Raw genomic sequence first — 26,227 nt, forward strand, 5'->3', positions numbered from 1 at the left:
CTTACTTGATCTGAAAACAAAGTGAAATGAAGAGATAGTCCTTTTTTTTATTTATTTGGGTGATGCTTTAAATAATTTAGCTGATTCCAGGAAACAAATTTTGGCTGTGACTTTTTAAAGTAATTTAAAAATTTTTATTTCTCTGCTGTAGTTATGGACCACTCAGGGTAATACCTGCCAAGAGCCTTATAAGTGCTGATTTGAGCAGTGTTCACATTTCCTTAATGTATGAGGCGTTTTGGGGATTTTTTTTATGCAGTGAAGAGGAAATATGACTATAGTATCCTTCCTCCTTAATGGCAGTTATTGCTACCAATTTCTACCAAACTCATTTCACTGGATATTAAGACACTTACAGTAATTCTCTTCATAATCTGCATTTCCTTGTGTGTGCGTGTAGAGCTTAATACAGGGCATTGGATCTCAGTCTTTACCGTCTGTGGTTGCAGAGTAGGGAACATTTGGTTTCTCTTGCTGCTTTATTTCTTTTCACTCACATTACTTGGATGAAGTTTTTACTGGGTTCCTGTTGCTGCTTTTCTATCATTTTCTGAAAGCAAGTGAAACTACTGTCATACAGTAACTTACCCTCAAACACCTTTATGAAGCTGGGAAAAAGAAGTGAAGTCCAGGATACTGTTTTTCCTTTTGCTGCTACATTTGGCTCAAAATGAAGCCCTTCAGGCATGTGATGGTATTATGCTTAAGCCACGTTCACTCCTTCACCCGTTGCTGGAATCCTTTTTCCAGGGAAGGATCAGTGATGCTAGTACAGCCCTTTATTTAGTGTGGGAGGACCAAAACTAAACCCTGTGGGGTGGCGAAAAGAGGGCTTGCTCAGTGACCATGAAGAGGAGGAACTGATAGTATACAGAAGTGGCTTTCAAGCTGTGTCACAGGGTTGGACAAGGAGGACTTGGAAAAGCCATGGAGGGCAAGAATGTCCTGCCCCACAGTTGTGAACCGCTTTGTAGGCCTGTAAGAGAAAAGGAAAAGAGATGGGAGCTGAAATGCTGGTTTTGTCCAGCCGGACATTGTCCCGGTGAGGGTCCTTGACAGCAGTGGGCTCGAAAGGCTGTTCTGGGCAAGTAGACTTGGCCACCTTCAGCTTATTCAAAGCATCAGGATTTGTGGTGTGACAGTACCACCTTTCAGCGGTGCCTCCTAGCATCTGCAGGAGAGTGAGCAGGATGTACCCCTTGTTGGTTACATATGTAGCCTGAGGTTTGCCCTTCTGACCCCTCCTTGGTGGGTTATCATATGCATGTGTGCTGTTCTCCTGCTGCTGGGATTTGAAGAAGCAGTGATGAATGTTGCTTAGCAAAAAAGAAAGGAGAGGATGGAACCCAGCAACTTAACTGGTTCAGGTTCCTTTTCCTAGCCAGAAAATACTGTAAAATCTCTCTGTCACCACTGAAAATTAAGGGGGACATAAAAAGTGTTTTGTGACTATTAGCCATTCAACAAATGAGTTAGAGTTATAACCAAAATTTGATGTATTGTCCCAGGATAGGTGATTTGTTTGATACTGGGTGTAGTATTGATCTGATCAGGAAACGTCTGTGATGAGCATGGCTTAGGTATTCTAAATGGAATACAAAAAATTTTCTAGACAAGCGTTGCTAATCCTTGTTGAGTGATCTGATGAACTTTGTTGCTAATGCCAAGAGCACCAGCCTCTATAGATACCCTTATACAGGGTATACCTCAGAAGTTAAGTTACATGAAACTGTGGATTATTAGTTGTAATTTCAAAAGCGAGACAAATTGGACTTGGATAGCACTGTTGAAACAAAAGAAACCCATGAAATTAGTAAATGTTACTGTGTTTATTAACTATATTTTTGCTTCATGATTCTCCTCATATTTCATACAGGAAATGAGGTCACAAAGCTAGAGTAGCATATGTGTTTTGTTCTAGCAGATAATTAGGTGTTAAGTGGAATATTGCAAGTTGTTCATTTGGATATGTGTTCTGTTTCCTCCCTTAAATGGCTTCTTGGATTTGATGATCTCTCTCAGTGCCTGTTTATATCTTTAAGGCATTCTAAATACCATCATGTTCCTTCCATAGCAACAAAATCCAAGGTTGAAGAGGTACTGCTGTATTGCAGAGTGAACACTAAATAATGTTTCAGTTCATGTCCCTGTGAAAAATTCCCAGAACAAATCATTGTAGGCTAAATAAACTTGAAGTTCCAACATGATTGTTTTTATGAAAAAGAGAGATTGAAAATTCTTTGTACAGACTGAAAAATTAGTTTAACCTGATCTGTGGTATGTTTTCACTCTCTTATCCATTGGTAACTGCCAAGACTGGTAAGTTTGAGTGGTGTGGTAATTTATGTAGGGAAGTTTGGTGTTGTACAATTTGTAATTAATAAAGCCAGAAATGAAATAAAGTATATATTCTCTGGCAACTACCATGACCAGTGTGGTGGTTCTAAGGAAGGGGACATGATCGAAGCAGCAAAAAAGGAGGTACTGTGTAAAGTGGTGTGATTAAAAACTGTTGCTAAGATTTATTCAATTAAATTCAGATTCCTTTTCTTCATCTTTGCTAGGAGAAATACTTTTTTCAATAGTTCATCTTAAGCTGAAGTGCTATATACATGGTTAATTTGGCTCCTCACTTCAGTGTGTTTATTGAAATAACTCTACTGCAAGTTTTCAGCATTTTTTTTAATCCTATAAAAGGTTAGACAAATTCCTGTATGCTTGTAATGTACTTTTCCCAGCCAGCTGTAGAAAAAGCTGTTGTTTAGAGTACATGATATGGCACTGCGTTAATGGGCCAGAAAACCTGAAGGTAAGTTAGTATGTCTGTCCTGGAATAGCTCTCCAGGTAGGTTTAAAAATAACTAGTTAATTCATACATATGGCATTTGTCCAGCCCCACCTGCGAGCCAGCTATTCCTGTAATAATATTCTCCTTTCTTTTTAATACCTGTATTAAAAGAACATTTTTAGGCCTTTCCTATATGATACTGCTGCAGATAGCTGCTTGTCCCTGCTTTTCTTCCCTGCTTATTTCCCAGGTTAGTTTCAGTTGAATTCCATAGTCTAGTTTCTCTTCTTGTAATTGCTTACAATACATAGTAGTAATTTGTCTTGACCATTTAATATTTTGTAATACTTGGGGAATCTGCTCTAAGAAGTTGCACAGTGAAAGCACACAGCTAGATGAGCACAGGGGTTTGATAGGCAATGATGCTGAACAAATGTTTTAACAATTTATAGCTCTTCTTCTGGGCACCACCAACACTGGTTTGTGACAGATAAGTCACATATACAAGTATATGTGCTCTGTTTTCTTGCTGTTCCAGCAGTCATCCCTCCTGCTCTCTGCAAGAGGTAGAACTTCCCAGTCAAGTAGAGAAAAATACAAGTGCTACACTTCCTGGACAGTATCTGAAAACTGGACTTCACCTCAGTGTTCTTAAAATTATACATGCTGAAGGTCTAGGAAGCAGATGATTGTGTAAGGAGGTACTTAACCTTTTAAATTATGGAGCTTGGATATTCCTGGTGGGAGGACAGACAGGATGACAAATGCTGCCCGCCTCTCCCCAGTTCAGAATTAATTTGAATAGGGATTGAAGATGCAGGAACTGAACCTACTTGTGTGGAAATGTTGCATGCAGGAGGATCTTATATTTCTTCACTAACTGATTTGAGACCACAGTCTTCCAACATACAGCTAATAAGATACTCAAATTTTTACTTTGAGTCTTAGGGGGGAAAAAAAGTCTCTGCAGAATATAGATGTAATGGAATTGTCATAGTACCCTCTCCACATCCCTTTTGTTTTAGGTTTGTTTTGAAAAAGAAAAGCCTTTTTTTTTTATTTTTTTTTTATTTCCCTCTTGCTGTGGGTACAAAGACCAAGAACACTTGCCACAGGAGCAGGCTGATGAAGTTGCCAGATGAACTTTAACTGAACTTAAGCCAGACCCAGATCGCTTAAGAGCTAAGAAGGGTAAGAAGTAGTTCAGTATGGTAGGAATTGCAGCAGTTGTAAGAAGTGTCCTTGTAAGAAGCCCAAGTAGAAAATCTTCACTTCATAGCATGTGTCTCAGTTAGGTTGTAGGGTTAGGATTTGGCTGGTTTTTTTCTTTTCCATTTTCCTATGCCAAATCTTAAGCTTTCCATCAGAATCTAGCAGCCTTTTGGAAGCTACATTGAGGTTTGTGAAGGTGATGTGATATTTAGATTCCAGAGTGTGAGATCTGGGTTTAGGATTCATCTCTGAAATCTGGAAAAAACTGATAGCTTTGTTTCTGCTATGATAAATTGCAAGCAAGGGCATGCCTGTTTTGAAGCAAGTTTATGTTCTATAGGCTCTGTCCCATCCGATCCTTTCACTGATTCCCACCCTCACCCCATCCTGGACAGGAGCTTTAATCTTTTTGTTTGTAAATAGATCTTCTCAGACCTTTCACTGCTTCAAAATACTGCCCCGATGCTGAAGAATGTGCTTTGAATTCCAACATTAATTGCTTAAAAAGTGTTTATCTGCCAGAATACTTTTCTGTCCTCTAGGACGAAAAGGCACCGAATATCAGATAGCTGCTCTGCATGAAACAATTTTTAGGCAAGTTCTCTGAATGAGTTGATTATCTGCTCTGAGCAGAACTGAGTGCGACAGCACCATATCAGCAGCAGAGAAATTCTGCGCTGTTTGTGTGTGCCTGAGAGAGGTCCTCAGAGCATTGCACCAGCATTCCTCAGTTCTAGGCTGCTGGTGATAACTGGAGCTAGCTGAAAACCAAGTAGTGTAGGTATTGTTAATGCTGTGCTGATGCCATGCCTCTTAAGTTTTGAGGGGTTTTAACCAGGGTAAGCTGCATAAAAATGTGCTAATGGGAGAATGGTAACAGCATATGTTCATGCCAATGGGTGCTCCTGCAGGTCTTAATCCAAATCAGGGTCCAGATGCGCTTACTGTTACACAAAGGTTTAGCTCATTTGCAGCTCTTAATGTTAGGAGGTTGGGTAAATTGCAGTGATGATAAGCTTGAATCCTCAAACAGGAATTTGCTTCCAATTTTCTGAAAAGTGTTCAGGTGTAGTGAAACTGCTACAGATACTCTATTCAGAGCAGAACTTAAAACATTATTTTAAAAGCAGTGATGAAAGATGACTATGTAATTTTTTTTAATACAGCGCTTATTATAGTAACTTGAGCATTTTCTAGTAGGATGTTCAACATGAATATCATGTGTCTAACACCTGTTCACACCTCCTTGAGGGAGGATGTGTGGGAAAATATGGAATATCTTATTTTAAACATTTTTCAAATACTTCAAATGTCATGTACTTACAAGGGAGCTATAAAAATGTTTCTTGCTTTGAGCAGAAGAGGATGAAAGCCTGTGATGCTGTTCAGGTAGAGACAACCACAGTGAATCTGAAACTTTCAGTGCTTTTCCCCTGCCCCTCCCCTGCCTGCCAGGAGCATTAATAGTAACTTGGGTTCAGCTTCAGTCAGTGTTCTTTTAGTACTCAAACGGATTTGGACCTGATCAGCTATCATGTGTATTTTTTAGTTAATGAAAAAGCAATTGCTCTTGGCCCACTGCTGCCTTATGAGTTGAGTGTGGCCTAGGAATAAAGTGCATTGGAAAGTACATTCTAATCTGTCAGTGTGGAAGAGAAGAAGCATGGGCAGAAGAAATGGCAATGAGTGACCTTAGAATTCAGAACTCTGTAAAAATAAAAAGAACATCAGTCTTTCATAGATATTAAAAAAAAAAAAAAAGGCGTAAGGGTGTGCATGTGCTTCAGAAACAAGAAGTAAGGAACCTAGACTATATATAGATTCCAGAGATTATATTTCTTGCAAAAGCCAGATAGGGTGGCATCATTTGATCTTTGATGAAATAACAAGGTCTGCAGGAGAGCATCACACGTTTGAGCAAAGAAGGATACTTGATTTCTTTGTAAACTCTTGGAAGGTGAAGGTATACTGTGTTTAAAAAGCCACTGAATTATAAGCTGTAGGAGTTCATGCAGTACTATAAAATCATGTTGATACTTTGTTATGAGAGATCCTCTGAAAAGAAGCAGGGAAGAGATCAGAAATTCCTAGCAGCTGCACTGGGTAGCTTATCCCTTCTAAAAAGTTGTTAATTCAAAGTCACTTTCAAGTGTTTACAGGAAAGGAGATGCTTAATCAAATATTTTTGTTTTCCTGAAGAAGAATCTGAGTAAAGTCGGGAGCTTTGAGGACTTAGGTTTGCAACAGTATTCCTGAAAACAAAAATGAATGGATATCAGTTAAGCGATTTCTACTTCCTCCAGAGAGGCTAGGAGGACTGAGTCTTTCAATTCTGTCCTCAGTCAGTGAAACAAAACATGAGATGTTTCTTTGCTCTGACCTGTTCCTAGTTCTGCACTCAACTGTTTGCAAATTGGAATTGCACTGGAGAACAGAGGCTGGCTAATTTTGAGGGTATAGAAAAGCAGGGGAAGGTGAGGTTCTCAAACCTGCCAAAGAACACTAAATTGATTTTCCTTTATTCTTTTTTTTAAATGGAGCAGCCATGTGTCCTTAACCATTTCTTGATTCTTGTCAATATTTATCTGTCTATTTATTTAATTTCTTCCCCTAGAATGCAATGGCAGCAGCAGCACTGTTACTTTTGGTCCCATTAAAGAGACTGTACCTTGGCAATAGGAAAATGACATGGGTAAATACTCAGACCTCTTCAGGATGCACCTTTGCAGAACCAGTTAGTTTGAAAATCAGAGCATTTAGGGCTTATGTACTGGCATAGGAGTCTTAACTGTCTGTGGCCTATTTTTGATACTTTCTTTTTTTCCTCGTACCTTATCATTTGGAATGACTGGTCATTCGGCAACATATTTTTAATTAACAGGAAAGAGAAACAGTTGTCAGCCATAGAACCTAAATAGTCTTTAATGCATGCCGATATTGACTGAAGAAGTCACTCTTTCACCTTTTGTGCTTCTCTTTTATTTCCTGTTCAGTATCTTTCATGTTGCTGTTTTATTCTGTAAAGAATTTGCATTCTGCTTTCACTGCTTTTTGTAGTTCTTAAATCATGTTGCACTTGAATGGTGTAATTTCCAAATTGCCCCTTGTATTTTATATATGAAAAATAAATATTATAAATATGCCTGGAAAGTGTGATGGAACAGCAAATTTTTACTAGACAGACATCATAGCAGAGTGAATATCCAGAGCTCACCCAATCCATTTAGGAAACCATTGCTAAGTTTTATTGCCTATAAACAGAGGTCTCTTACTGTCTGAACAATAAGTGTCTCCACACAGGCTTGGTTGTAGGGATTTGATTGTAATGTGACTACAGTTGGAGAAATGTGTAGCTTTTAAATTGTATCCTGGAGACTTTCAAACACGATGGCTACTAAAATTAAACCAACAGGACTAGGAAGGAAAGATAATCCTTCCTCTCTTCCCACATCGGTGCCCTCTATATTTCTGGAGGAGAAGGCATACTGTTTTGTTGGAGATATTTTGTTGTTGTTGTTTTGTTTTTGAGGGTTTTTCCATGAGCAAATCCTGTAAATTATTACACTGCATGGAATGAGAGTAAGTGTTACAAAGCTTGAACCATTTTCCTTGTCATGCAGGGTAAAAACATCGTGAACTGTTAATAGGTGACATTTGTCAATTGAAGTTCATATTCATATTAGCTTTTTGTTTCCTAAGGGAGAGGAAGTGGGAGAGAGTGGTTCTTGAATGGACCCACAGTCCATGGGGTTAATTCCCGAAAAGCAGCTTGAAAAGTGCATGCCTCAGTTGCTTGGAAAAAAATAAGAGAATTTAAAAATCTGAACTTCCATTTATTTTTGTATTTGGGGTTTCTGTTTGCTTACTGCTAGCATAATTAAGCTACTTATGTTTTACAGCTTAAATAAACCAGATGTTAATTTAAACAGACTTTTTTTAGCCATATAAATAAGAGACAGCCCTGATCTTAAGAGTTGCCAATTTCCATGTATGATCTTTGCTTTGTCAATTAGGCTTTTTTGTATGGGGGATTGGTGCCAGTACTTTGCTGCCACTGTTGAAGTAAAAACTATAATTACATTGTCAAAATAATATTTATAGTATTTTTGGGGAATAATTGTGGGAGTGTGACAAATATATTATACTCATCAAACTTTTATGTAAACATAAGCATAAGTTTTTTATTTGAGTTATTGGTGTTGTTTTTGGCCTTTGTGTTTTTCCAATCTGTAAAAATAATATTGGGATTTTCATGGTCTTCGTAGCAGTTGCAGAGCATATGCCCTAACAATCAGTTGATAGGCTATCTGGTAGAAGTAAACTGCTATTTGCACTTGTATTGGGATTTTGGTTTCATGTTTCCATAGCTTAAGAAAATTCTATGTTGTTTTTTTTTAGTTTTGCTGTCCCCTAATTATTATTACTCAGATCATTTTACTACTTTATGAGACAGGAAAGTTTTAAATAATTGGGTTGTTCTCTTGGTACCGTTTGGGGTTGTTTTGGTTGTTTTGCTCCTTTCTGTTTAGCTCATTAATTTTTATTATTTTTTTTAATTGAAAGTGAGCCTGAGTGCTTTTGAAAGGTAACTGTGAGCATCTTCCAGAAACGTCTGTGCTAGGAAGCAAGTATGAGGTTTTCTAACAATAGACAGTTGCCCCTTAGCTAGTTAACAGTTCAGACAGAACTTAGGCATTCTTGCTGCTGGGTGATGGTAAATTACCAGAGGCAAAAATACTTCAGCTCTGCTGCTATTTAATACTGCAGTTTAAAGTTTACAACTTGCTCTGTCTGTACTGTGTTTTGGTGAATATTGCTACAGCTTTTTAATGAACTGTCTGCCTTCAGAACATCTACAGCAAGGATTACAGTTGTACAAGCTTCACCCTTCCTAAGCATGCCAACCTGATGCCACCTTCTGTGAGCAGGAAGGTTCTCTTGGTCCTCATAGTTTGGTCCAAAATCCATTAAAGGCTGTGGAAAGACCCTGATTTGGGTGGGCCTTGGTTCAGGTCGTTGTTCCAGGTCTTTGTTCTTTGGCCTTTTTTCAGAAACTACAAAATAGGGAGCCAACTTTTACACTCTTTCAGCTGTCCACAGAGAAAAAGAGCCAAACCTAAGACGAATCAAACTGATGAATTGTCCTGGGTTAGCAAACACTGAATTCTCTTTAGCTCTTGTGTGTGTAGTATTGCTCCTGTCTGCAGTGGTTAACTCTTGCTCCCTGCACTGACAATCCCACACTTTGAATCTTGTGCAGTGTGTACAGGCACAACTAACTGTGACCCGCAGGGTTAGTACAGTGAACTGTATTTATGTGATAGCAGTAACTGTCATTTTGAGTAAATGCCAGTGTTACCATTATTTTCAGCCTGACATGTCTGTGTTCATGCTCATGGCTTGGCTGTGACTTCTGGCATTAATATGGAAATTTTACATATGCCTGAATTTGTTTTTCTTATTTTATAACACCTGGAGTGGAGGGAGGTTTGAGGACAGCAAGTTCAGATCCATGGAAGAAAGGCAGCTTTAGGACCAGGGACGCTATTTAAATGCAACATTTTCTTATCTTAATGGAGGAGGGAGTGGGCCTCCAGCTTACAGCAGGGCCTGGATCATTATTACTACCCTTGAATAACACAGCAACTGTAGTTATGGGATCTCATGACCGAGTATATTAAGCTCCAGCTTGCTGTGTTTCTCCCTTGTTAGTCCTGTGAAAGACCCCTCTTATTTTAAAACTTTTTCCTAACTCTAGTTTAAGTGTCCTACCGAGTATGAATCCAGTGGTTCTTGATAGTGGGGGTTTTTATACCTTGGGCTTGATTCTCTACTTCAGTCCTGATGCTTCTGCAGTGACTGACTGATTTAAGTGGAGCTGAGCTGAATTACTTTATTTACTGTGGACTGCGAGTATAAAAGTATTTTATTGCTGCAGCTCGTTAAGGTACAATTTGAACTACAGACCAGATCCTGCCTAAATGAGATTCATCTGTCTGGTACTGATGACATGGATGGCATTGGAAGAAGACTTTGAAGTAGTGACAAAAAAGGTGATGCTTTCCAACAATTCAGTGTTTGTTGCACTGATGCTCAAAACTCCCCTTTCCATGGTACTCATGGAAAAGATTTTGATGGCTGTACTGGGAGACAGTGACTGTTTCAGAGTCAGTGTAAATCATTTTGCTCCTTCTAGGAGAGAGGCTAACTTGAGCTGATAGCCTTAAGTTATAAAAATTACTAGGTCAGTGGGCTGTCTTGTAGGTTTCCCTTTTCTTGGTGCTGGTACTGCTTTTAGGCAGTGTGTATAGCTGTTTTGTTTTTTTCTCTTGCTCCTGCAATTTGGAGGCTTTCTAATACAGCCTGCCAAGATGTTGCTGATTTATGACACATGCATAGTGGTTTTATAATGTGGACTGATATCCACTTGGAGCACAAAGGAAATGGGAGGTTGCTGATGCCTATTTAATTAGAATGGGTTTTGGTTACATTGGCTGAGTCTTGAAATGAACAGTGATGCCTATATTTCTGTGGAACTTTAAATACAGTGTTCTGTAAGCTCCCTCCTTCCCTCCTTCCCTCCTTCCCTCCTTCCCTCCTTCCCTCCTTCCCTCCTTCCCTCCTTCCCTCCTTCCCTCCTTCCCTCCTTCCCTCCTTCCCTCCTTCCCTCCTTCCCTCCTTCCCTCCTTCCCTCCTTCCCTCCTTCCCTCCTTCCCTCCTTCCCTCCTTCCCTCCTTCCCTCCTTCCCTCCTTCCTCCTTCCCTCCTTCCCTCCTTCCCTCCTTCCCTCCTTCCCTCCTTCCCTCCTTCCCTCCTTCCCTCCTTCCCTCCTTCCCTCCTTCCCTCCTTCCCTCCTTCCCTCCTTCCCTCCTTCCCTCCTTCCCTCCTTCCCTCCTTCCCTCCTTCCCTCCTTCCCTCCTTCCCTCCTTCCCTCCTTCCCTCCTTCCCTCCTTCCCTCCTTCCCTCCTTCCCTCCTTCCCTCCTTCCCTCCTTCCCTCCTTCCCTCCTTCCCTCCTTCCCTCCTTCCCTCCTTCCCTCCTTCCCTCCTTCCCTCCTTCCCTCCTTCCCTCCTTCCCTCCTTCCCTCCTTCCCTCCTTCCCTCCTTCCCTCCTTCCCTCCTTCCCTCCTTCCCTCCTTCCCTCCTTCCCTCCTTCCCTCCTTCCCTCCTTCCCTCCTTCCCTCCTTCCCTCCTTCCCTCCTTCCCTCCTTCCCTCCTTCCCTCCTTCCCTCCTTCCCTCCTTCCCTCCTTCCCTCCTTCCCTCCTTCCCTCCTCCCTCCTTCCCTCCTTCCCTCCTTCCCTCCTTCCCTCCTTCCCTCCTTCCCTCCTTCCCTCCTTCCCTCCTTCCCTCCTTCCCTCCTTCCCTCCTTCCCTCCTTCCCTCCTTCCCTCCTTCCCTCCTTCCCTCCTTCCCTCCTTCCCTCCTTCCCTCCTTCCCTCCTTCCCTCCTTCCCTCCTTCCCTCCTTCCCTCCTTCCCTCCTTCCCTCCTTCCCTCCTTCCCTCCTTCCCTCCTTCCCTCCTTCCCTCCTTCCCTCCTTCCCTCCTTCCCTCCTTCCCTCCTTCCCTCCTTCCCTCCTTCCCTCCTTCCCTCCTTCCCTCCTTCCCTCCTTCCCTCCTTCCCTCCTTCCCTCCTTCCCTCCTTCCCTCCTTCCCTCCTTCCCTCCTTCCCTCCTTCCCTCCTTCCCTCCTTCCCTCCTTCCCTCCTTCCCTCCTTCCCTCCTTCCCTCCTTCCCTCCTTCCCTCCTTCCCTCCTTCCCTCCTTCCCTCCTTCCCTCCTTCCCTCCTTCCCTCCTTCCCTCCTTCCCTCCTTCCCTCCTTCCCTCCTTCCCTCCTTCCCTCCTTCCCTCCTTCCCTCCTTCCCTCCTTCCCTCCTTCCCTCCTTCCCTCCTTCCCTCCTTCCCTCCTTCCCTCCTTCCCTCCTTCCCTCCTTCCCTCCTTCCCTCCTTCCCTCCTTCCCTCCTTCCCTCCTTCCCTCCTTCCCTCCTTCCCTCCTTCCCTCCTTCCCTCCTTCCCTCCTTCCCTCCTTCCCTCCTTCCCTCCTTCCCTCCTTCCCTCCTTCCCTCCTTCCCTCCTTCCCTCCTTCCCTCCTTCCCTCCTTCCCTCCTTCCCTCCTTCCCTCCTTCCCTCCTTCCCTCCACATAAATATAGGTGAATCCAAACGGCAGACATCAGTGTAGATTTAAGATGGTTGCCATTGGTTGACTATAAAGGGGTGTGTGGGGGGAAAAAGTTGCTGTTCTCTTCTGGATGGAAAGTTTGTTCCCTGCCTTTTTCTTTTGGTGGGAAGGCTGTGGCGGTTCCGCTCTGCTCAGGCACTGTACTGAATCGGCAGCTGCACAGGGCAGCTCTGGTGGGAGCCGGCCATCACATTTCCGATCAGCTTACCTTGCAGCGGCTGCTCGGTGGCCGTTTCCAGCTTCCCTCTATGCCAAAGGCAGGAAGAGGAACTGCTCTGTACCTCGTAACGTGCCACCAGGCTTTGGCCAGGGAAGGGCAGGCATCAGTGGGGCTTGCCAGTTTTATATACTGACTCTTACAGATCCTGTCGTTATTCACAATTACAGGCATAGTGCAGGTCACATGCTTCTACCCTGTCTCACTGCTGTGATGGAGGAGAAGAGATAAGGGGATACATTTATTGTAAAGGTTTACATTCTTACAGGATATGATGGGATCTAGGTTGGGTTTGATTTTCCCAGCAGAGACATTGCGATCATGAGATCAAGGTGGGAAGAATGGGGCAAACAAACTTTAAAGCTGACACCGTCCTAAAGATAAGCGTCCTAAATATAATGTAGAGGGAAGGAGCTTAACTGTTTTCACGTGTACTGAGAGGAAATGCCCCTACTAGAGAGTCTCCCACAGAGGCCCAAGAATGCTGTACTTCTTCCTCCTGAGAAAGTGAAGATGGAAGGGGGTTGGAAAGGAGCCAAAGGAAGTTCTGAGCAAAGAGAACAGTATGAGGCATCTGCTTATCTCTGAGTAAACTGTCACCTGTTTGGATAAAAATCCAAATACTGTATAATTGTGTAGAAGTTCACCATGGCATTCTCTCGGCCTTTTGATTATCATTGCCATGGCACAACTTCCAGGCTCTCCAGTTACACGAGCATTCTTCTGGTAGAAAAGTAGAGGGCTGTCTATAAGCGTGGCTTTCCAGTCACATGCTACAAAAATATTTTTTTTTCCATTTTGCGCATCCTTTTTTGTTAGCAGCTTTGGGCTTGGAGAGAAGTGCCTCATGCCTATCCTTAGCTTTTCAGTGAGAATTTTAGGTAATACTGGCCGTGTAGAAAGGAAAAGTTGCAAGATTTATACCAGGAGACATCAAGTTCTTTCCTTTTCTTCCATCCTCTGGGCATATGTCACGTGTGATACAGAAGAGACTGTAACAAGGCAATGAGAAGAGGCAAGCTGCCTTTATAGGTATAAAAAATATATAAATAAATGGTAATGCCCCAAAATGTGGATGATATAACTGTTGCTGTATAGTAATGTGGATATGCAAGTGAAAATACTAAATGTAAGTTTATTTGTTGATCTCTGTCTATTGCAAAAGGACCACAATCCGTTTATTGGGCAGATACGGGATATAAATGGTCCAAGGTGGGGGAAAAAAGGTCTGGTATCCTTTCCACAGACTTACAGAAAAAGATCATTTAGCTTTTCTAGGGAAAATATAAGCTCTTCAGTGGAAATTTTGGTTTATATGAAACAACATCCACAGTATGCTATCAAAAATAATTGGAGAAATTTGCTCATAATCATGGTTAGCATTTTACATGTTAATAATTTTTTTCTGTGTTTTGGTTTGTGTTTTTTTTCCAGACCTGTACAAGGTATCATGTAGTAGTGTCTCATATAGTTAGATACCACGAATAACACATAGTGGGTGGCCAATCCTTTTTGTTGTTTTTTTTTGGTTTCCTGGCGTGGTTTAAGTCCAGATTGAGACTCCCCAGTACTCCAAACCTGCTGATTTTGCTACAGCAGGGTCTTTAAAGAGATAGTGTCTGTTAGATTTAGGCGTGACTTATAGGTTGATTCAAGAAAAAAGATTTTACATCCTAATGCATTCAGGAAGCTTATAAATGCAGTTCCCAAGTCTGCAAGGACTTAGACATGTTTCACTTCACGTAGGAGAGTACTCTCTGGCATGTGTTTTTGCTACTTGTGTGGATGTAACAGGAGTCCTATTTATTATGCCTTTAGACTTTAACAGATAATTTATTAAAGAAATGAACACACTTATGATGAATACTTTCTAAAAATAAAATGATTCAATTAAAGTACCAGAAGATAAAGTGAATGGTCCTGTTGCTGTATTTAATAAGCACTGCTAACGCTGTATGAATTTGACTCAGTATGAAACTGATCTCATGTCAGGCAGTAGGCTGTCAAACTGACTTTCTAGTAAATGCACAAACTGACTTTCTAGTAAATGCACAAATAAATTTTTTGAATCTACCATGATGAGATCTCATTAGAACTTAGTTTACATCAGAGGCTTATTTGATGAGTGGTCTGATGCTTTTTTCCGTCTTCCTTCTAATTCATTTGTATTTCCACATTTTTAATAGCATGGTGGGGATTTCTCTTGCCTTTGAGTCAAATCCTCCTTTTTCGTCAGAACAGTGTTGATATTTTGACTAGATGTTTATCTACCAAGAACAGAATGGTTGTTGAGTCAGTGCACATAATGTTCTGTTAATGTTAGAGCTGACATTTTTGAAGGGAAAGAAAGAAAAATTGTGTACTTTCTTTTGGAGGTAGAGGAGATGAGGAGTGGGAACAGAAACTTACTAAACACAACATTCTTGGTATTCCACAGCTGATAAAAATGGGTTACTAGTCTGCACTGCAGCAAGTGCAGTGTGATCAAGGTGGAAATATAATCGGTAGCAAGACGTTCATTTTATTTACAGAAATGAAGTACTAAGCACTATTTTAATAACTGTAAATGACAGAGCCCGTATATATATTGTGCATTCAATTTGAGTAGTCTAGACAGACTATTTTCCAAGGAAAATACGTTTTCATCAGTATTTGCGGTATGATTCATGGTGGTGAAGAGGCAAATAACTCTTTATGACTGGAAGTTGCTTTAACTCGCAGCCACAAGGAAACAAGTCAATGACCGGATGATAGTGGTGGAAACTAATGTTTTATAGTAATAGAGGTCTACACCTTATGCTGAGTTGAAGGTTTTATTTTTCCAGGGATGGCAATATAACACAAAACATTCTGCCATTGTTTACAAACAACCAGGGGTGGTCTGTGTAATGGCTTGCAGTCCACAGTTTAGGTTTGCAAAGCTTACAGGCAACTTAAAAGGTGTACAAGCTGTTGGGAGGCTGTAATTTGGTTTAAGTACTTGTAAATCTTTGTGCATGCTTCCCCCCCAGTGTAGAGGGAGCATGCCAGCTTTATCTTTCATGCATAGTTAATGGTTAACAAAGCATTAAAGAGAGATATGCAAGTTCACTAACCTTGTGTTTGCAGTCTGGCAGGTGATGTTGTACAGCTTAGCTTTGATTGGATTTATTTTGTATCTCTATGTAACTCCAATAAAGGCAGAGGATTGTGCTTATGACTATCTCTGTGCTGTCTGCCCCAAGTAAAAAAAATGTCTTTTCATGACTGTTGTTAAGACTCTGTAGCTGAGGTCAAAGTGATTTTTCAAAGTGATTGGTGAGCAAGTTCACAGGCTCCTCCCGTTCTTGACGAGGGAAAACGTAGAGGAATTTGGAAGATAAATCTGATTATTGTTAACTCTATCAGCAAAAAAACTCATCTTCTGTAAGGAAGACATAAAAATGTGTATGAATATAAACATTTAAATAATACACACTACAGCAAAATATGTTTTACAATAAGGTAAAGGTTGTGTGTAGACATGTAATCAGGAAAGACAGTGGAGGGGACAGATTGCAGCTGATAGAGGTCTACCAGCAATAAACTCTTCTAACTTTAGTACTGGAACATCAATAGATTTTTTTGTAAATATTATCACCTAACCACGTGGAGCCGAAAGAAACAATGTGTTATGTTTTAAAATCATAATGCTTAATATATTTGTCATAATAACTTCAAGGGTTTAAGTTTTCATCTGATACACAGTCTGATTCAGCAAATGATACTGTGTGAAATGATGTCTTTGTGAGGAGCAAGACACAGGGCCAGGCCTGTGAAAGGTTCGTGTGTGTCCTTCAGACCATCTGGGTAGTACTGCAGTATAATTGTGAAATGAAAAGTGTGTGCTAGAGCTTGGTTCAGTTAGCATGTGATGGTAAGAGATTGAAATGAACAAATGGAGCTGTGGTCTTGAAGGTACTGAACTGCTGGAGTGCGTTTAAGCCATCCTCATGCAGCACCATAAAGTGTCAGCTGCCTCACCTTTTGCATGGGTGGCATTGAGCGACTCTAAAAGGTCATTTTACATGTAGCCAAAAATTTAGGTACCAGAAGTTTCCCCTTAAACACATTACCTTATTGTATAAAGAGGTTATTTTTGTAGAACCTAGAAAACTCTCCATAGCCCATTACAGGCTGGTTATGAAAGCAACATTGTAATCTGAGTATTTGCATTTGCTAAAGGACATCCTGCTTTTATAGGAACCATTGACAACTCAATGGGGAAAAAATGTCTTCAGCTCTAGGGTCAATCTATATATCAGAAGTTACATCTTAGTATGTGTAATTTGACAGTGGTTGACCATCAGGTTAAAAATAGTCTTGCTGACCACACACAGTGTGATATTTTTTAAATTAAAATTTAGCTGTGCTGATAGAATCATTTGTAAAAGTCAGTGCTTATAGACAGCAGCAGCTATGGAGTGGATTAAGATGTTAAATAAATCAGTCCTATGGAAAATAATACTTTTTTATAATTATGAGTAATGTTTCCCAAATACTAGCTAATGCAGCTGGAAAGAATACTTGACAATTTATTTAGCTTCATAAAGATCTGTACGTTTTCAGGGAAAAAGTGAAATAGTCTTAGGGTTTTTTTTGTTTAATTCTTTTCTGAAAAAGAGGAAGAAAAAAAGGAAAACACATGGCTTATTGAATGGATGGCAGCAGTTGCATTGTATTGTGACAGAGCACATAAATTGATTGGACAGATTGTGAGCTGCTGTGTATAGTCTATTCTCAGCATAGCTCCGTTAGTTACCTCAGATGTTTGTAGTATCACATCTTTTGAATTGCCAAGATTCATCATGTGAGACTATACTTGCATGGGGAAATGTTGCATTATCAAGGCATCTTTTTCTGCTTAGTTGTGAATAGATACACTAACTTTTGTCTCACAGATTATTTGCTTACCCATATATTGATATGTGTCCTTTAAAATAAAAATGTTAACCACTACTGTTAAAAAAAAGCACTTACAGATGAAGCTGGTTTATTTCCATGGTACATCCACAGAATCGTGCCCTTTTCTGGGATCCTTATTGCTTGTTCAGGACATCAACGACTGAACAAGGGCAGTGTTAGTTGCTTTCACAAAAATTAAGACTCCAGTGTGTGATGGCTGGAGAACTTCTAGATATTTATTATTGTATTGCAAATGTGTTCATAGCATTTCATCCTTGTCACAGTAAGGATGGCTACTTTTAAAAGATCTTTAACTTTTTATATATATATATATAGTCTGTAATATTTTTTGAGACCTTGATCTTTTAATGACCAAGGTGTAATTGATAGCTGAAGAAGATCAAGCAAAATTCAGGTAAATATTGGAGTAAAATCAACCAACCTCATGTGTCTCTGAAAGATCTTTCTCATAGTAGAGTAGGTAAGGAGTTCACTAAAAGAGCTAATACACTCTTCCTAGGAGTGACTGCCTTGTTAGTTTTTTCTAGAAGGGAAGTATTTACATAAAATGTCTGCTAGAAGAGTTGCGCGCCCATGCTTGCTGTCCTTCAAAAAAATTCTGAGTCAGCAGGATGGGAGCCAGATGGATGGGAGAAGCATAACCATAACGACAAGCAGAAAATAATAAAAAAGTGCAGATGTGCAGGGAGAGGGAACAGAGATATTAAGAACTAAAGCATAAAGGAGGACATGATTCAAAATACATTATGGAGAGGACATACATATTTTGGGATTAAAAAATATATATGGAAAAAAAAATTACTATTCCCTACTACCAAGTGACCTTGTTTTAGACTTGCTTTCTTTTTGTTCTCAAGAGGACATATGCCAAGACCTCTGTAGGAAATCTGCCTGCCAGCTGGCACAGCACCTTTCAAAGAGACCTAATTTTATATTTGCAGAACCCGGGAATATCAGCCACCTCCATCTGTAGTAGGCTGCTGTTTGTAATATCTGTTAAACTGCATTATAACATTTAATTTTATTTCTTTTCCAACCTATCAATAATGGCCAGGCTGTTGAGAGCTGTCAATAGGGCCAAAGAATTGTTTTGATTTTGTGACGTTTGTGGGTTCATGCTTTTTTTTTTCTCATGAATTATGTACTGGCTTTAAGTTTTCAGGGTTAGAAATGAGAAAGTACTGAGCACATCATCATATTATATAATGATTTGTCCGGCCAAATAGAATTTAATGTGGCTGGCAAGGGAACAGATTCAGTTCTTTTGCTGTGGCTTTACCTGCTGCAACAAAATTTTCAAGCTGTCTCTGGCCAGCTTAGGGAAGGTGCCAGGGGAATTCTCTTAGCAGCAGGCAGAGCTGCTCTTGCGGAGTTCAGGTGATGACAGGCAGACTATTTGTGTTGATTTAATATGACAGGGAAAGCCACCTCAGGTCTGGAAGAGGCAAAATGGCTACTGCTATGTGGCAGGCACTTGTTCAGCATGGGTCTGCTTCAGTTTCTACTGACTGTAGCTCCAAGCTTTCATTGACTTCAGCCTGTCTTAAACCTTGACAGTCAATTAGTTCTTGTAATCACTGGTAACCAATGTTTCATATTTGTATAAGTCTGAGGAAAAAAAAATGTTTGTTTTGGGTATAACTCTAATACATAGCGTACAAATTATTCTAGAAGAGAATGCAAGTATTTATGTACAGTAGCAGTGAAATACTCTGCCCAGAGCCTAATTGAGGTGGACTCTGCAGTGCATAGCTGTAATACTGAAGTTTTGTCATTTATATGAAATTTATTAGTGTTTCTTTGAATTCCTGTTAATATATTTTTCTGGGTTTTTTTCAGCTCTTCGTTGTAGTCTCCAGTTTCTTGGAAACATTGCAACAGGAAATGGAGATTCCCAGAATAGCATTTGGAAGTGCGCTTTCCCAGATCTCTTCTTGTAAGCATGGATGCGGGTTTTTTTTCTAATGTAATTTCTGTGGTTATAGTCAAATCTTTTGTACATGATAGCTGTGCTTCCACTAGCACCATGAAGCTTTGAAAAATAACTTTGAGAATGGGATGGTTGAGACCATATCCTGTAGATGTTTTTTTTGTTAGTCAACTGCAGGGGTCAGGACCTTTAAAAAAACCTGCTTGTTCTAAACTAACAGTAAATTGATTTCATTTAACAGAAACGTGAAGAAAACTATTTAAAAGTATGGGCTTCAAACATAAGCTTTATTTCAGATGTGTTTTCAAGTAGTTATATTACTTTCCAAGAACACAGCTTTTTCTTTGTCCACTTTGCTGCTGTGCAGACCTGTCAGTATTTGTGGGTAAGCTGGAATCTACGGAGGTGACTTAATCTTTGTCTCTTGCAATCATTTTGCTTCCCCTCCTAACCTCCCCAGAATATATTTCTGGAGGTTTGATGACATATGTGTAATGAAATATTACATAAATGATTTTGTGCAGATGCACAACAATATTGTTTATGAGTTTGGCCAAATTTTTCATAGTGAGCTAGTAGCAAAGACACATTCATTCGATTTGATGACCATTCTGTGTGTTTTTGGAGCCCACTTGTCAGCACTGGATATAGAAAGCCCTTATGATAAGAGAAGCAGACAATTATTATGGTTTCACCCAATTTTAGATCTCCAGTTAGCTCAAATTGAGCATTAGTTTTGTAAATTGCCTGTTAAGTTTGACCTTCACCTAAGAGTTGGATGTTTTTCTTTGCAGATGACTTCTGTCCCTCTTAGGCAATGACAAACTCATGATCCTCTAGAAGACAGTAAAGAACAACAACTCAACAAGCTGAATGCCACTAGTCTGTTTTTCCAGGCTCGGTTTTAACATGCTGTCTTCACTCTTCTCTTTAAAGGACATGCTTAACGTATAGTGATGAGAAAATTGTTGCCTATTGTTGTATGGTTCTGTTCACCTGCCTTAATTCGGAGAAAGTGAGAGAGCTACTGGATCCTGGGAACTTGGCTGTGGCTCTTCATGTCCTGAAAGTCTACAAAGAGCAGCTGGAGTCTGAGTGGTCGTATGTATCTTTAGATTTATTTTTTTCCCCTCTTAATTAGGTGTTTCTCTAGTGCAAATCTCTGTATTAAAATATCTAAATTTGTGACACTGCTTAGTAGTAAATGAAGATCTATTCAGAAGTTAGTAATTTGGTATTATGTCCAGGCTACTTTCACTGACTATTTTGATTGCTGCTAAAATAAAACTACATTTTTGTTGAGGATATAGACAGGAATTTTAAAGTCATGGTCTAGAATGCAAACGAATTTGTATTTGTATGTTGGTTTGTGGGGATTTTTGAAATAAAGTTAACACAGAAAATGGTCTTACAGACTTCAGTTAGTGGGTCATGCTAGGAAGACTTGTATGACTAATGGTCGTGAGCACTAAATAAAATGTAGTGGGTTTTTTCTTTTTTACAGGTCTGTTGTCTAGTGCAACATGCAGTCATTTTTATACCATAACAGAGGTGTTTTGTTTTGTTAATATTGCACGTTTCATTTTTGTACTTTAAGAGCACCTAATCGGTGGTTTGATGCCAATGAGGTTTGGTGTTTTGTGCTAATGGGCACTCTTGTAACTATTGCTGTCAGTTACACATCTGAGAAATTCTCTGCCCTGCATCAGCAAGGACACGCATTCAGTTAATTGTTACATCATGCATTCCAGGGAGAATAAAAAGGATAGTTTGTATGTTCTTGTAGCATTGTTTTGAAGGTCATGTTTAAATTAAAAACTTTAATTAGGAAGAATTATTGGTGTTTTACTAGCTATTTGGAAGGTCTCTAAACACAGTTAAGATGATTGAATGCAAAGCAAATGCCATTTAATTGTTTGCTTTTGTACTGAAAAAATAGTTTAATATTTGTTAGTGGCTGGGTTTTTTTCATAACCAGGTCAATTTGCTTAGGACATAAATAGTTTTCAGAAAGCAAACTCAAAGTTTGATGGGCAGGTGACCAGACTTCTTCAGAAGTGACAAACTGAGTCTTTAGTTTTGCCATCTGTCAATATAAACACGTGAAAGATTGCTTTTCAGATAAATATCTTGATTATCCTTCTTTTTCTTTGTATTGAAGATATACCGAAATGAATTTTGACTGAGATAAGAAAGCCAGGGGGAGCTGGAAGAGGTTGTCATGATGTTAAATTTATATTTTAAAGGTGATTGCAGAATAAATGCAGTATCCAAATAAATGCGGAGGTATCAGTTTCCTCGATCTTTGTCATCTGAAGTGCATTCTGTTGATGTTACAATGAAAATATCTTACCTCCACTATGAATGTTTGTTGTGGCTGGGAAACTGTCTCTCTTCAGCATACTCTTGAAATTAAAAAGGGGCAAACTTCTATACAACGTGTAAGACCATGATGAAGGAAAAGAAATGGGTAGAAAAGAGGAATTCTACCATAAGGCACTTGCAGAATGTTTGCCCTCTGATTCCTGTCAGAACCTGAGTTCCTCATAAAGGGAATATACAAAAAAGCATTGGAATATCTTCCAGGCATTAATTAAATAATACATTTGGGGTTTTTTCATGGTACTTTATCATTGCCTAGTTAAGTCTCAAACTGCATTAGCGGTTTTCCCAACTGAAGGAAAAAGTAACAAGTTTGTAGTATAAGCTTCTTGGCATTTTATACAGTCACCTTAAACTGAAGTATACATGGAAATCTTTTAGTAATGTTGGCACTGTTTTCAAGTCAACACAAGTAACATGCATTCACAAGTGCAAAATCTAAACCAAAAACTGTACTGCAACAGTGCAGTATCAGACATTGAGTAGGTATTCAAATGGTGTTACCTTAGAAATGGCAAAGATAATTCCTTGCTAGGAAGGGGCTGATTTTTCTGTCTCTTTGTAGCTCCAGAGCCCTTTTGTGATTCATCTTGTTCCCATTTCCCCCATTTCTTGATCCCAACTTCATTTTTTCTTCTTCTCCATTATTTTTTTTTTTTTTAATATCTCCCATCTCAAGAAACACATTTACTCTCTGGTTCTCCCTCATATTCATCAAGAAAGTGATTTCCATCCTGAAAGAAACTATCATATTTATGTGTTAGAATACTTTTAACATCTTTGGTCTACTTGGTGCAAAGAGGAGGTAAGAAAGTAACATTTTCACATACTTTTTTATTTAAAAAAAACCACCTGAACACATTGGTGTAAGAAGTTTATTTTTTGTATTTTCAATGGAAATCTGCTAGCGTGTACCAGCCCTTATGCAGCACTGTTTTAAACAAAATCGATTTTTTTTCCTGACTTTAGTTATGATTTTTCTTTCTTTTTTTTTTTTTTTCTTTTCCTCTCTTCCAGTTGGCCATAGGTCAGTATGTTACACTAATGTAATGCTTTTTATCTTAGACCATACATGCATCTTGTGAGCATGTACTGCATGGTGTATTTCTGTGTAGTGAAGGGTTTGGAGGAGCCTACAAAGTTAGTAGTCTTGATACAAGTAGAACAATCATTGTAAAGTCTTGCAATACCTTTTTTTAATTTTTTTTTTTATTCCCTCCCCCGCCCCCCACTCTCAAGAGGTTTTCTCTTGTTGGCAGTACTAACACAGCATGTATTTCTTAGGCAACAAGTTGTTCTTACTTTAGCTTTAATTACAGAGGGTATTTGTTTAATCCTATGAATGACTACATTTTCACAAGGTACCTGCAGCTTGTGTATTGGATTCTTCTTTGCATTTTGCTTTCATTTTCCCATTTGTAAAGCACATACTGTAAGAGTGTTTTAAGAGTATTACACCTGATGTCACACAGCTGAACCTCCCAGTCCAAATAGTCTTCTTTTTTTCTGAATTATTAGAATTGGTTTGTTTTGAAGGAAGTCTTGAGTTGAGTCTGAAAGCCTGTTTCTTTTATTAGCATGAGTCTTTCTACTGTGAGATAAACATGGATGGTGTCCTGGTTTTGGCCAGAATGGAGTTAACTTTCTTCTTAGTAGCTGGTACAGTGCTGTGTTTTGGCTCTGATGGGAGAACAATGATAATAATGCACTGATGGTTTTAGTTGTTGCTGGGTATTGTTTATACGAAGTCAAGGATTTTTTGGTTTCTTGGGCCCTGCCAACAAGAGGGGTGGAAGGGCACAAGAGACTGGGAAGGGACACAGCCAGGGGAGCTGACCTGAGCTAGCCAAAGAGGTGTGCTCTACTGTGAGATACAATCATGTAATGTAGTGATACCTTGTGTTGCTTGCTTGCTTGCTGTTTTCCTATTGCTGAGCAGCAGGAAGCAAGCTAATCAGCTCTTGTGCTGTCATGTCCTGCCTACTCGAGCTGTTTTCTCTGCTGGTTCAACAAATGTAGGGTAAAGCTCTACAGATGTCAGCCACATTGCATCTATTTTCTGTAGGAAACTGTTGGGAACTTTTTACTGCTCTCCATTTACTAGCATGAAGTGCTGCTCTGTTCCTGTGATCAAGCAGAGCAGGCACTGTCCAGAAATGGCTAACAAATACTTTGCTGTGAACAGAAAACAGGATTTCTTGTTTTGGTAGAAGTAATGTTATTCACTTTGGCTGTGACTTGTCTTGACTGTAAGATAATTTTTTTTTTTTACAATAGGTGAAAATCTAAGGTTTGTCCTTGGGTCAGTGTTGGTCCTGACATGTAGTAACGCTGTCTCTTTAGGACAGCTTTTGAAATTGTCAAGGTTTGCATGTGCCTTGTGCTGATAATGCCTGTTCTTTCATTAGAGCCTTCTATTTCTAAACTAATTTTGGATATTGAATGGATTACAGTTTTCTGCGACTAGGTGTTTGAAAGAGAGACACAGTTGTTGCTGCTTTGGCGATATGTTTAGAATAAGTTTAGACTCTGGTATATTGCTGCTTTTGGTTTGGTGTCGATTTTTATCATCACATATAATCTTCCCGTTTTTAACTAATTCTTGGTTCATTACTAGAACACTTCGTTTCCCCTCCTCATCGCAGATCTGTGTTACTTTCTGATCAGAAGAATACGCGTGAGAGATAGTTAAGTAAAAGTGCATGAAAAGGTTTCTGTCCCTTTTCTTACAAAGTCAAAGCTAAGCTTTGGGACGCCTCTCTGGCTGGACCGTAGAAAAAATATTTGGTCAGCAATTCATTGAAAATTTGGAGCTGTACTTTAGTTCTCACTGAAGTACATACCACTAGGATTGCTTAAACGAATTTACATAGCCGCGGTATTTGCAACAGAGCCAGTACTCTGTTGTAAAGATTTGGGTCCCTTGCACCACAGCTAACAAAGTGCACAGCAACCATATTTAAGCAGCTGTGATGGCATTATATGGTTAGAGCTGAAATACAAACTGTTCTTATTTCAGGAGGTTATTCTCGCCACTGGACTCACAAATTACTGAAACTAAGATGTTCTTACTTTTAAAGTTAAAAATATTACTTAATTCCTGCCTACCTTCTTGTCTCTCAGCTGGAGCATCCGGTTTCTTATTACACTGAATAAGAAGTGAATGCCATATGTGTTTATTCCTCTTGGCTGGGCTTTCTTGCTATCAAATGCTGCTTTTAGGTATTGAAAACCTTTTTTGAATAACCAGGCGAGTTTTGGTTATAGCAAAACTTTTATTCACTATTTTATTCCCTTTTATTGTGCACTGAAATTTATGACTTAATGTTCCACTAAGTTAGTATCCAATGAATTCCACAAATAAACACTTACAATGCTCAAGTTATTTTTGCAATTGCTGCCATGAACTGTTAGGACAGACAGAGGACATCCAGGGCAAATATTTGAATTTAAGTCCACTGGTTGAACTGTAGTCTCTGCCATGGGGTCCTCACTACTCCTTTTGGCTAGCTCATGTTGAGTTTTCTATTCTTCACCTATCACAGGAGGGCAAGCACATCTTTAAAGTCTTTTTTGGTGAGTTGGCAATTCATCCTCTGTTCATGATCCCACATTCATGGTTAGAGTCCAGTTTTCCACCTCCAAGCTGGAAAAGTCCTTAGGGAAGGTTCAGGAGGAATCTCTTTCCAACTGTGACGCCTTTGGATTTTCCCTCCAGTCGCACAGCAGTTCTGTAGGGAGTTTTTGTCAGAGGAAATGTGAGATTATTCTGAGCAGTACCTCAGCTCCTTTTTTAGAAGCAGCTGTGGGTAGCAAAACTTTTGCAGTTCCTCTGTCTGCCATAAACCCCTCTCTTAGTTAAAGAGAGCAGAGGAAGCATCTTTAAAGGCAGGATATAGCTTTTTAGAACTTTCCTGTTCATTTGCCTACTTTTCAAATCACAAGACATTCAGTAGAAGACAAGGATTTTCTGCAGGGGAAGAGGGAATAGCTGAAGTGTTGGCTATGTTTCCTGAGAGGGGTGAGTTAAGGGAGATAAGGCCTTAGTTTAGCAACTTCTGAGTCTAATCAGTGGTGGGAAGCCAAGCCATCCACTTCTTAAGCAGTTTTTGAAACAGAGCTATTTTGCAGATCAGCATAGTAAAATTTTGAGACTGTAAGCACTGATGCATTTTTTAAGAGTTTGTGATTGACAATGTAACAAAAATTGCCTCAGAACTTGGAAGAAAGGGAGGTAACAGTGCAGTGGTGTGCATCTATGTGTGTCTTCATGAGTGTACACTTTTTGTTATTTTCTGTGGCATGCTATGAGCTAAGAATAGGTAATAAATTTAAAAAGGAAGTCAGTTCTATACGGATTGCCCTGGTCAAATTTTGTATTCAGTCCTTGTATGATCATACCTGTTTATTCAGACCATCTGGTCTGAAGGCTCATTTCATTAAGCCTGTGGTTACTTGTAAGCATCATTAATTGCTACTATCTTTGAAATCTGTGAAGTTGCAGAATGTAATTCACACATTTAATACATACTGTCTTGATTTAAGAACTGATAGCTCTTCCTCTTGCTCTTTTAGAAGCT

The 26,227-nt window shown here is 39.7% G+C and overlaps 1 protein-coding gene across 4 annotated transcripts in view; it reads left to right on the forward strand.

The window, feature by feature from the left end:
• ATXN10 (ataxin 10) overlaps positions 1-26,227 on the forward strand; it is a 105,110-nt gene that overhangs the window by 9,445 nt on the left and 69,438 nt on the right. For all 4 annotated transcript variants that reach the window (XM_037389445.1, XM_037389448.1, XM_037389449.1 and 1 more), the window contains exons 4-5: positions 19,175-19,271; positions 20,202-20,366. In XM_037389445.1, coding sequence (XP_037245342.1) covers positions 19,175-19,271; positions 20,202-20,366 — 262 coding nt within the window. The remainder of the gene's footprint in view (positions 1-19,174; positions 19,272-20,201; positions 20,367-26,227) is intronic.

The sequence above is a fragment of the Falco rusticolus genome, chromosome 5, assembly GCF_015220075.1.
Source record: "Falco rusticolus isolate bFalRus1 chromosome 5, bFalRus1.pri, whole genome shotgun sequence".
Taxonomy (NCBI): domain Eukaryota; kingdom Metazoa; phylum Chordata; class Aves; order Falconiformes; family Falconidae; genus Falco; species Falco rusticolus.